A 12,918-nucleotide genomic window follows, 5' to 3' on the forward strand; every position below is an offset into this window, starting at 1 on the left:
ATTGAGGCCCAGTGACACGGCAGGGAGGCTAGTTGTAAGATAGTGCAAACAACAGTGTTTTAAGGGCTTTTCTGAAGCCCATAAGGTTGTCCTGTGTTCTGATGTCTAGGGGCAGCAAGTTCCAAAAGCAGGGTGCAAGGTAAGAGAATTTGAGCCCTCCTTGGCGTTTAAGTTTGATGGTCGGAATGGCGAGCAACCTGAGGTTGCCAGACCGTAGGGTGCGACTTGGGGTGTATTTCACAATGCGGCTACTGAGGAATTTGGGGCTCCTACAATGCAAGGCTTTGAAGAGGAGGCACCCGGTCTTAAAAGCTGCATGCTGTGCGACTGGGAGCCAGTGCAATTTAGCCAGCAGAGGCCTGGCGGAGTGCCATTTGAGTTGTTTGAAAATTAGCCTGGCTGCCTGGTTCTGTACCATTTGAAGGCGTTTAAGCAGAGACATGGGCAGGCCAAAGTAGATAGAGTTGGAAAAGTCAAGGCGCGATAGAACTAGAGCTATGACTGCCTGAGTGAGGGCCGAGGGGTGAGTAAGTAAGCTATTTTCCTGATTTTCCTGAGTTGGAAAACACATGAGGAAACCACCGACCCTACCTGACCTCTAAGCGAGAGATCGGAGTTCAGTGTCACTCCTAGACTTTTCACTGAGGGGGAGGGAGTGGGGGGTGGTCCGAGATCAGAAGGCCAGAAGTGGGGGCCCCACATGGTTGCGCTGTTACCCGGCAAGATTAGTTCGGTTTTGCCGGGATTAAGTTTAAGGTGGTTAGAGTTCATCCAGCGCTGGATGTGGAGCATGGTAGCTTGAAAATCGGAGGCTAAGTTAGGTCCACTGAGCGTAAAGACGAGTTGGAGATCGTCTGCGTAGTTAAATGTAGTGACCTTCATATGTTTTAGGGAACTGATGAGGGGTCTGAGGTAAAGATTGAATAAGAGGGGGGAGAGGGATGATCCCTGAGGAATCCCGCAGGAAGAGTCCACCCTGGGTGCGGTGAAGGGGCCGAGACGAACTGCCTGCGTTCTGTCCTCAAGGAATGACTTGATCCAGTTGAATGCAGAGCCTTGTATGCCTGCCTGTTCGACACGGGACAGGAGAATGTGATGGTCCACCGTGTCGAACGCAGCGGACAAATCAAGGAGGATGAGGGCCTGATGGATGCCTTTGTCTGCGTTGGATCGTAAAGTGTCTAATACGGCGAGGATAACCGATTCGGTGGAGTGTGCAGGGCGAACTCCGGATTGGTTGGGTTCCTGGTGATCGGATTGCTCGATAAAATTTGATAGAGACTTGGTGACATGAGCCTCGAGAATCTTTGCTAGGTAAGGAAGCAGAGATATGGGGCGATAATTAGAGTGGTTGAGGGGGTCGCCTCCAGGTTTTTTTAGTAGTGGTACCACTATAGCCTTCTTAAAAGCAGAGGGGACCTTACCTTGAGAAAGGGATTCGTTTAAGAAAGAGAGCACACAATGAGGGAGGTGAGACAGAACCTCTTTTAAAATATGTGGGGGGCAGTGATCGTTAGGGGAGCCGGATTTAACTCGAGACAGTAGTGCTGATAGAGTCAGAGGGCATAGAGCAGGGAGACGGTCCAGAGTAAAAGGGCTGGTAGTGGTAGAATCCATGTTGTCAGGACAGTGATGAGCAGGGATACTGGCTTTTATGATGGAGATTTATTCCAGGAAGTAGGAGTTCAGGGAGTTGCAAAGCTCCTAAGTAGGTGGCTGAGTGGGGTGAATTCGATCTGAGTTACATAAGTCGTTAATTATGGAAAAAATCTCTTTGGATTTATTTTGATGAAATGTTTACAAATGTTGAATTAGATTGGACACATTTGGGTACAGAATTGTGATTGATATCCATCACCTGTATGGAGTATGTATAGAAAATGGGGTTCTGTTGCAGTATCCCACAAATATTTTACCTGGCTTTGATGCAACTTTGACTGTAGAATACTGGGTCCTTGCTGTCCAGGTTACAAGTATGAATGTTCTTTCCACAATTGGCCCTTCAAGGCCTCTGTAAGTCCCTAGTAAATGGCACCGGGGAACCTTGGGCATTGAGACTGTAGAGGGTCCCCTAGGGACCCCTCACCTAGGCCATGCAGACTGCCACTGTAGTATGCATGGTGCAGATAAAACAACAAAGTCGACATTGTACACTGCTTGTGTGCCATGCCAACTAGCACTGCCTCAGGTACAGGTAAGTCACCCCTCTAGCAGGCCTCACAGCCCTAAGGCAGGGTGCACTATATGCCCGGTGTGGGCATATCTGCATAAGCAGATATGTCCCTACAATATTTAAGTAAATTCCTAGATATTGTGAGTGTCAGGGAAGCCATACAGAGTACATGGGCTGGAAACTCAACAACTTGAGTTCCCCAGCACCACAATGTTTTCTATGAAACCAGGAGTGTTTGGTACCAAACTACACCTCTCAATAAACCCACACTAATGCCAGTGTGGGATTTATTGAACCATGTAACTTAGAGGGCACCTCAGAGGTGCCCCCTGAAAAACTACCAACCCTGGTCTAATCACTGACTGCCTGTAGGTAGCCTGCTACCACCAGACATATTTCTGGACCCTTGGGTCAAGAGCCTCTGCTCTCTGGGACCAGAAACAGTGCATATACTGGGCGAAGATGTCAAACCCCCTCCCCCAGGATGGGCACAGTGCTCGAGAGGGAAGCTTCAAAGGCCTGCCAAACTTGTAATGCGACCTTCAGCCTCTGCTGCTATCAGCAGATGGCAGCCCCCTGTTTACACCCCCACGTTGGGTGGGAAAACCTGCAGTAAAACCTAGAACAATAGGAGGTGTGCCCACCTCTGCTGACTCCACCCCTAAGGTGGTGAGGAGAGGTGAAGCACATCTTTCAGTCCCCAACATCTTGAGGTCTGGGAGACCCCTCCTATCAGGGCCAGGACTAAGTCCCCTCCCACAGGAGTGTGGCATAACTGAGGGTGCAGTCAACCCAGGTAAAGTGCCCATTGGTCCTACCTCCTACTCTCCTAAAACACCCCTAAATGTAGTATTTAGGTGGCTCCCACAGACCTGTAAACTAGCTCCTGATGACCTATGACGAAGGACAAAGAAGACGCTGTGCAGCAAATACTAAAGATGCCTACGTGCTTGGCCCCAGCCCTACCAGCCTGCCTCCAGCTTCCAATACCCTGCAAAAGAAGACGACGCCTGTCCTGCAGCCAGCGACTTCCAAATCTAGAGGAAGATTGATCTGCTCTTTGATAAAGACCAGAACTCCCAAAGACGGCAGATCTATCCCCAAGAAACCTACGCAAAGGGCTCTGATCCCGTAGAACTACGAGTCTTGCCCACTCTGCACCCGACACCTCCGGCCCGTGTCCAGGTGGCCCACCGATCCAGAACAGGTTCCCCAGTTAACCTGACCTCAAGTCCAGTGTTGGCTGACCCCTCCTGGACTTTAGGACGATGCCTGCAGCCTGAATGCAGACGCTTTCCTGACAGCTACCGGCTCTGACGTTTAAGGACACCTCTGCACCCATAGCCCCTGGGCCTTGGTGAGCTGAATCGACAGTGCCCCCAACAACCCCCAACATCTTTACTTACCTCTGCTGTCTCTGGTCTCCCTCCTGTAGCCTCCGGTGTGACGCCTGTAGCCTGTTTGTTCAAACCAAGTTCTCCATTGAAAAGCATTGGGCACCCAGAGTTGTATTTGCACCCTGCACACAGCAGCCCACGTGCCGCTGGTGGTGTATGTTTGGTGCTGCCTTGTTGCCCTCCCCCTGTGCTTGCACTAACCCCCAAAACTTGACCCCTACAATTGATCTACTTACCTGTAAGCAGTGTGGCTTCAAGCACCCCCAGTCTCTATTGAAACGCATTGGGCCCAGCTCCAAATTTGACCTCTGCACCCGGCCGCCCCTGTGCCGCTGATGGTGCTGACTTGGTGCTTACCTGAACCATACCCTCTGCTGATCTTAAACCCCGAAGACTGGAACTGTAAGTTGGGTACTTACCCGTGAAATCTCATTGTTGTTTTCCTCGATAGGATATTATTGAACTGTTTGAAAATTGCAGGGTCGACTTTTGAAAGTCTAAAATATTTTTCCTGAAAAACATACTTACCTTTTTGTGAAGATCTTGGTCTTAAAATAAAACCTGAACAAAGCCTACTTTTATAAAATTGGTGTGGATCTCCCTTTTGGTCAATGTGTGTGCAATAAATGTCTTACACTAATCTGTGTTAGGCCTAAGGCTGCTCATCCACACTACCACTAATAGAGCACTTTGGGTTTCCGTTGAGTCCTGTAAACTTCTGTGGAATCTCTGGTCTCTGTGCACTGTGTAACCACCTAGTGGTATACCATATACAGAGTCAGCTTCCTACAGAGTGCCACTCTGTATTGTTTCAGCCAGATTTATAATAATATTCGATCCATGTGTCTGCCCTACATATGTTTCTGTAGGTCCTGAAACCTATTCAGTGTCTATACATGTAATTTAACATTTTCGGAGTCACATTCAAATAAGTAAGTAAGTTAAATGCATAGACCCTGGCATAAACAAGTGAAAGTATTAAGAAATCATAATATAAAGTTTCAGAATTTTACACCAAAAATGTGAAACACCTTATTTAACTATGCCTGGGAATGGGATCTACGTAATCAGGGTACTAGATGTTATCTACCCATCTAAAGATTATTTAGCATGTTCAGGCTCAGAAAAGATAGCTTATGTAGGCTTTGGGACAATCATGCTATAGATATATGAATGGCAAAACGATGGTGCACTGAACCAGAAGATCAGTAACATGTCTTGTTGAAATCACCTATAGGAGCGCTGCTCAGTTGATACCTGCAGAATGTGCAAATTCCCAAATGTGGGAGTCTAATAGCTAAATATCCACTTAGGAGTCCTAACTTTACTACTCCTAAACTGAGAAAAATCCTAACTTTAAGACTTTTGGTATTCACAGAAGGCATTTAGGAGTCTTAAAGTTAGGACTCCTAACTTCTGTGAATACCGAAATGAGTAAGTGCCTTCTGTGAATACCAAAATGGTAGTAAGTTTAGGATTTTGTCTTAAGTTAGTTCTGTGAAACGGGCCCATCCTCTCCCTGATAGATTCTATGAATTAATAACAAGCCAGAATTTCCAGTTGACTTCCTCGCCATCCACTCAAGCAGGCCTTCTGCTCACTTGTGTGTTTTCCTTTACTCACTTACAGACCTGTAATTATTGGACGTTACAAAGGAGGCTTTGTGCTACAGTTATTTGGCATGTAGTTTTCATTGCCTGCAAAGACCACAACATCTCTGTAAAAGTACACTTTTTAGCATTGTCAGGTAAATAATGTGAGCAAGATAACATGGGTGAGCAGTTCCGACTTTAGTTTGTGTGATCAACACTGTAATATATATAGTGCAAAACTGCTTAAAACTGTCAATAAATAGGAGTATGTGAACATGATACAAGAAGAATATAAGGGGCGTGTATACGAGAAAATGTCAGTGAGCAGAGCTGCGCCAAATTTGGCAGCGCAGCGCTCTGACATTTTCAAAATGCAGGGATGCGCCATATTCACAAGAATGCGGTGCACTCCTGTGTTTTCCCTAGTGCTGGCGCTAACTTTAGCTGCCTAGCGCTGATGCAGGCACCCTTGAAGGATGCCTGCATTGCAGGGAATGATTATTTATGAGCAGGAAGGTGTCCCTTTCTGCACATAAACAATAACTAATGGCAATTTGTTACTTCTATGCGTGTTGTAGAATGCAGCACACATAGAAGTAGCAATCGTCATTATTTAATGATTGTTTATGTGCAGGGACAATCATTAATGGAATGTTGCTCTTTCTCTGTGTGCTGCAGGATGCAGCACACATAGAAAAAGCAAAAACGAGGAGAAATAAATGTATTTCTCTGCGTTGCACCATTCTAACGCCTGCTTTTATATGGCATTAGTTTTTGGCGCTGCCTCAGATTTACAGCCCCTTGTAAATCTTTGGCAGCATCAAAATCAATGGGTGTTTTGGTGGAACGCCTACAGCAACATCAATTGCACGCCCCTTTCACGCTAATTCATGCGGGTAAGGGGTCTTATTTACAAGGCAGCGTTAAGCCACAAAAAGTGGCTTAATGCCGCTTGTAAATATGGAGACGGGCAGATCATTACCGGAACGTCACTAAAAGTCATGTCCTGGTGGTGATATCCCCTCGTAAATATGCCACATAGTTTTCACAACATGTTTAATAGGGTAAACATGCACATGTTGAGAAGTGCCATGGTGCTCAATTGGTGATGGAGTAGGATTTCAGGGCAGTGGTGATTATCATCCACCCGGGAAATATCCAATTGCATTTTGGGGGACAAATTGGACTATGCACTTTGCAAAATATCCTTAATTAACACTCTTTATAAAATTGGTGGGTGTCATCAGTACTGTGCTTTTCATACTTCTGCATGTATATTCTTTTATTGTGTGTATCCAGTATCAGGAATCAATGGATGATTTCATTGCTTACTTGTGTGCACAATTCATATTAAAATAGAGGAATGATATATACATTACACATGCTCGTGCTAGGCGGGATGTAAACACTTTTTGGGATAGTGTTGAAAACCTAAAAATATCTATTACATGAGCACATCTTAAGTAAAGCAAACAGTTGAGTCCAAGGTTGGGAAAGACTGTATCAGGGTTGGGCACAAGGGGGGTATGTTGAGAGATTGGTTATATGAGGGAGGCTAGGCTGAGTCAGAGGATAAACCAGATATAGGGATTTAAGACTCGCATGAGTTTGGATGGTGATGCTGCCAGAGACTATTGAGAGACGTTATTAGAACAAAATGGGTTCTAGCTCTTTCTGAATGTGAGGAAGGGGAGGAAGACCATCTATTGATAAAGAGAGATCATGCCATAATCTAGCTGCTGGAATACAAAATGTCTGCTTACAAATGTCAGTGGCTTTTTGTACTTTTCAGTCTTGTTTGAGTTTTGCTACAGATGATGCAACAACCTTAAGAGATCACCACATTATCAGGGAGGTAGTCTGACGTTTTCATGATAACAGTTGTGCACGTTATCCACAACACATTTATATTCATCCTTGCAGAAAAGGAGAACAAGTAGAGTTACTTTAGTGTTAGAGTAATGTGGATAAATGTCATAGCGCACTTCGCAAATCATGTGGGAATTTGCTATTCTGGCTCTAGTGGAGTTGCCATGACTTGTGGGGGGGAGGGGCTATGAAGAAAACATTCCTGCTATCAATGTGGCTAGAAAAGTGCTCCTATTGCACTTAGGAAGTTAGAAGGGGTCGAATGAATTGATTGTGCAGAAGACACTGACCTGGTTCATAGGATTGCCGGCTTACTGACTCCATATGTGTCTTGGAAGAGATGTTTGAACTGATAGAACTCTCTTGTGATATGAAGAGCTCAGGGGAGAAAGCTTCAGATACCATGGAGTTAAGAAAGGTTTGCATCACAGGATGAGAATCATCCTAGCAGAGAAGTATGAATCAAGTCTTTGTGGGCCTGAGGTATATTGATTACACAAACTACTGTCGAACCACTACTGTGTGAAAGCATGATAGCCAGGGCGATGCAGTTATCTAGTGGGATAATTGCATACTTTTGGTGTCATGACGGATAGTGATCTACTGTGTACTGAGGAGGACCACCAGAGGAGACACATGTATGTTTAAATCCATTAGCCTTAGGATGGAACCCTGGTACATACAGCAGGTGCCGGTACGAGTCTTTCAGAAAGAAAATAGGTGGACCAATGGAGGACATGGTGCTAGATGCCCAGGTTGCTGACCATATTAAAGAGAAGATTGCAGTGATTGCTTGTGTCAATAGCGTCAGGACGATGAGAAGGCGCAAAACGTCTTTGTCAGGGATCTGAAGGATGTCATTGATGACCTGAATGGCTGGAGCTTCAGTCTTGCATCTTTAATTGGAGACACACTGGGACAAGAGGAGGCACTTGTGTAGGATTTTATCTAGAAGGCAACTTGAGTTTAAATTTTATTTTGAAAATAGAGATTGGTGACTGTACAATATCTACATCATCTGTGTCCCGCTGAGATTTGTCAAGGAGGTGGAGGATGTCTCATAACCAAATCGGGATGGCATAGTGCATGGACATACTGAACATTTGACTGTCTCAGCGATGGAATGCAGCGTCTTCTTGACAGTAGATGTGATTTGGCTGGAGGGCACATTACCCGCCACTCAAGAAAGGAGTTTAAGAGATGATTAGTCACTCAATATAGAGGATCATCATAGTTTTGAATTGGTGAGAATTCATCATAGCCTTAGGTCTGTTGAATGGAATGCTGAGTGGTTGAATGATGAGCTTTGTGTCTCGGACAATATTGAACTTATTGACCAAACCTTTGCCAACTTTCATTGTTGTGGGTGACTTGAATTGTTAGGTGGTTGCCATAGATCAACCAACATCTGCTTCAGCTACTTCTTTGAGTCATGTTTCTACAAGTGCATCTACGTCAAAGACTTTGGGGTGGTAGAGAGCTGAGACTTGGGGATGGAGGGACTCCATGGAATTGTAATTAACTGATTGTCTGGGGGTAGTTACAGGTTTCAGGGTGGTTGTGCTCGGAGGTGTTATTTAAAAACTGATCACAAAAGAATTGCTTCCATCCGTCTGCCCCCAAACACACATAGATAAAAAAATATATTATACAGGTTTTCTATACCATTTGAATAAAATAGCAAACAAAACCATAATGCGTTCTAGCAAGGATAAGACCTTTATTTAACGAGGGCCTATGTTTGGTGGCTAGCTTCCCTACACACTTAAGCCTCTTTCTGAGGAAGGGGCGATGTGGCCCAAGATGTAAAATCTTTCAAGCAATGGAACACTGCAGTGCTTCCTTGCATGAATGAGGAATATTTGGGCAGCACCATCTCTACGAAGAGTCACATGGTGATGATGTGCTTGGCGGCACTCGTGCAACAGATTTAGGGGCTTATTTACAAACCCCTTGCGTTGCCGGTCCGTCATTTACGCCCATGTTTAAAAATGACACACTGGCGGCGCAAGGAGCTTGTAAATAAGCCCCTTCATGTGGTACTAAGCCAAGCTCAACTGCACAAAAACAAGGTAGCGGTGTCTCGCATATAACCTGAAACTCAAGGTACGCTGTTGAGAACAAATTCCAAAGCAAATACAACGGAAAAAGGTAATCCATATAAAAAGGGTAATTTTGCTTAAAGAAAAAGTTACACGCTTAGTTTTGTGCAAAATTCCATTTGCCAATTGTTTGCACCGGATTTCATCTGGCTTTAGAGTTTCCTGCAAAGTCCATAACATCTGTTACCTTGGTGTTCCTACACTTTTTGTAGACGTAAGCAGTGGCACAACCTGTTAACTGAAAAGCTTATCTAGACTAAACTAACGAGATGACCGGCCAAACATAAAGATAATTGGGCGAGCTGTTACACTGTTACGTGTGCTTCAAGCAAGACATTTACAACACAATGTGGCTTGGCATTTATATAGCCAGTCATTCAAAGGGACCCAAGCCTCTCTCTACCCCCACCTATTCCTAACTCCCTCTGTAGCTCTCTCTCCCACTCTCCTGCCTCTCTCGCTCTCTCTCTCGGACTCTGTGTCACCCGTTCATCCTCTCTCTTAGACTTTCTCTTTCTCTCTTCTTTTTTTCTCTCTCATGATTTCTCTATTGGTCTGTAATGGAACATTGCTACAACACTGTGATCTTGTGTAAATGGCACATTAACAAGAAAGCTGAAGTTGAACATTGTCACTTTGCCCATTCCATGGGCTGAGACAGGTCTAATTTTCCGTGAAAAATCTCACTGTTATGCTTTGCAATAAATCGATATGTGTACTGCCTCCACCCTCCACCCCCAAAATACAACAGTGTTCCTAGTTGCTTCTTTAAGATGTAGTGACATGTTTACTTTCCTGTTTATCACTGGTCACAATGTTTTGACAGTTGCCATTATGCCTGGCTATTGAATGGATTACCTGTAATTGGCACTTGTTCAAAGATATGTTGCAAATTGCTCTCCAGTTGCAGCCAAGCCTGTCATCTGATGCCCCCAGGTCGCAAGCCTGTAACAAAGACAGAACAATGTGGACCAGTGAGAGGGAGGGATGATTGGGCATTGTGTCACTCAGCCGCTTCACGTGTTTCTTCACACTGTTTGAAGCCACTTAAATAACCTGTTCTTGAGAACTTCCTTATTCTTTACTTCACAAAGCTAGTGTACTGCCAGAGTAACAAAATGGGAGCTGCAACATGGGAGCTGCACACCGTCTGCAGTTCAGTACCCGCTGCAGCCCAGGGTTCCCAGCTTCAATCCAGACCCAATATGAATAAATGGCTCCAGTGCAGGGACAGGTGCGAGCGGGGAAGATTTTTGTGCCACAGAATTTGAATAGTTGACTTTGTTTCATATACCATCACCCTGTAGAAGGTAAGAAAACATGCCACCATCTACAACAACGTACACCTTAATTGTCATCATTATGAAACCTAAATCATAATTAAGAAATTATGGTTGAGCTAAATTATGACCATACTAGAGATGCATATGTGTTTCATTGTCATTTGCAATGAAACCTGCTGGCGTCAGTGCTCTCTTCATTGGGCAGCCAGTGATGAAGTCCCCATTGGTAACAGATTAATGGTGCTTTTTTTTCTCCCTTTTTTATTCTGGATAGACCAACCTCCTTCTCTTTACTCCTCCCAGTTCCTTCCTGGATGGATTGCTCTTTGATCTCCAAATGAGTCTGAACTATTTAAATTAGAACCAGCTGGCCAATATCAGCTGCTCAACATAACCTTCTATTTTGTATGTACCAAAAACAAGAGGGAGTGAGAGGAAACGCTAGGTTCATCCTCCACGTTAAGCTTTACTTCACAAATATGGCACCCAGCTATGTCCAGAAAGTCGACCCTCCACTGGTGGTGCACTTGAATACGTTAGAATGCAGGGGTAGAGCTTTGGAGTGAGTGTGACTACAAGCTCCCCTCTCCCCGGAGGAACCACAAGGCATTGTCCTGGTATCTTGCTGAATAATTGCCGATCACGTGAATCACCAATTAGGTGGTAACTGTATATATTTCATTAAGAATGCAACTTGTGTGCATATAGAAAAAAAACCGCAGGAGTGGGCCCAGGGAGGTTTTTTCCCTAGATCCTGATGAAAAGCCATTAGGGGCACGGCTTGAAACATGTTGACCTTGTAGGAAAGCAGACTTATAATTTCTCCTCTCCTACTTTCTGCTTTTTAAGCATACCAACTAGGGGTCAGATTAAATTGGTCATACCCAATAGCCAGGAATTTTTAGACTTCACCCAACACACAACCCCCCCCCACTCCTATTTTTCAACAACTTCTTTATCATTTTATAGTCAGAAAAAGTGCTCCTGCGTAGTTCGTAGGTCGCAGCACGCCTCGTTCCGGAGTGGAACAGGATGGACCTGATGGTGAAGCATGCCACCAAGGGGTAACCCTGGTGGGTAAGGGTTTCACCAGAAAACTTTTGTTTTCTCCAGCGGAAAGTCGACTTTTTGGACATAGCTGGGTTCCATACTTTTATTTAGTATGCACAAAATTTCAGACGTAATTGTAATAAGTGAACTAAACTACTGCAACCTCGATTTTGCCACATGTGCATTTTGCCTTTCTTCTTTGTGAATCCACCTCACAATACCCCCTCAAATGTAGTTGGCCCTCAGCCAGCACCCAGTCTTAACTTAACACTTTATCCTGGTCAAAGCATCAATCAAGTACCATCCCCTCTGACATCATACTTCAAATTACTGAGATCTATCAACCTTCACCTGCCTCTTCAAACCACTATAATATGTTCTCAATTTGCAGCAATGTCATAATAATAGATGCCTATCAGAGAGAGGAATAGAACATATCCCTACATATCTTCAGAACAGGCAAATCTTAAAAGAGCAGCGGTAGGGTACGTATCCCATAAAAAATACACCTGAACCTTTCAAACATGGGGTAAACTGATGAAATCATAGCATAAAATAATCCAAAGTACAAGCTTGCAAGATCTAACTGCAGCATCAGTCAATTTCAGTCAATATGTTCTAGCAGTTTAGAAGGGGTGCTACATACAAGCGCTCTAGGGAGCATGGAAAAATAGCAGAGCCCTTCCCACAAATTGTGCATTTAATTATGGTTTATGTTTTTGTTAGGCACATGGCTGCCCTAGGGCTTCCCAGCAGTGATTGAGAGTTGCTGACAGAGAATGAGCAACTTAGGGAGCTACTGTGGGAACAGCCATGCCTTGAGCTTTTTCCTAAAGCTAGGATCCTCTTCCAGAAGCCTCAGCTCAAGAGGCATCAAATTCCAGAGCTTCGGGACTAGATGAGAAAAGGATCGCCTAATTCTTGAGGTTCTTGGGAGTCGTTTGTGTGCCGATCTTAAACTTCTAGTGATTTTAGGAGGACCCTTGCCATTTATTGCTTTATGTGCAAGGCAAAGTGGTTTAAACTTGATCCTAGCATCAATAGGCAGCCAATGAGGCAGTTTCAAGGACTCCTTCACCGATTCATTGCTCAGGATTTTGAAGAGTAGCGTAGCTGTCCCATTTTGGACAACCTGCACTTTTTTGTGACAGCAGCTCACCATCCAGTTAGACACTTTTTTCCAGACTGTTGTACAAATATATTCAAGGAAATGGTTTATTTCCTACTTGTCTGACAAGACCTTCTCCATCCTCTGATGATCAAATAATCTCTACGTTTCTGCGATCAGTTGTGGTCCCCCAGAATCGGTCCTGTGTCATGTACATTTCTCTCAATGTAATACTACCCTTGGTGATATTGTCTTCTCTTTTGGTTTTTCCTATTATCTATATGCTGATGGAACAAAAAACATGTTCTTATTTACAACTTTCTCTCCCTTCTTCCAGGAATGTA

The 12,918-nt window shown here is 44.4% G+C and overlaps 1 protein-coding gene across 2 annotated transcripts in view; it reads right to left on the reverse strand.

Annotated features, from left to right (window-relative positions):
• LOC146823290 (rho GTPase-activating protein 6-like) overlaps positions 1-12,918 on the reverse strand; it is a 1,132,600-nt gene that overhangs the window by 939,314 nt on the left and 180,368 nt on the right. Inside the window, exon 3 of one of the 2 annotated variants that reach the window (XM_085607627.1) lies at positions 9,992-10,078. The exons of the other annotated variant lie outside the window; for it this stretch is intronic. Coding sequence (XP_085463753.1) covers positions 9,992-10,078 — 87 coding nt within the window. The remainder of the gene's footprint in view (positions 1-9,991; positions 10,079-12,918) is intronic. 2 annotated transcript variants of the gene reach the window in all.

The sequence above is a fragment of the Triturus cristatus genome, chromosome 5_2 (genome assembly GCF_964204655.1).
Source record: "Triturus cristatus chromosome 5_2, aTriCri1.1, whole genome shotgun sequence".
NCBI lineage: Eukaryota > Metazoa > Chordata > Amphibia > Caudata > Salamandridae > Triturus > Triturus cristatus.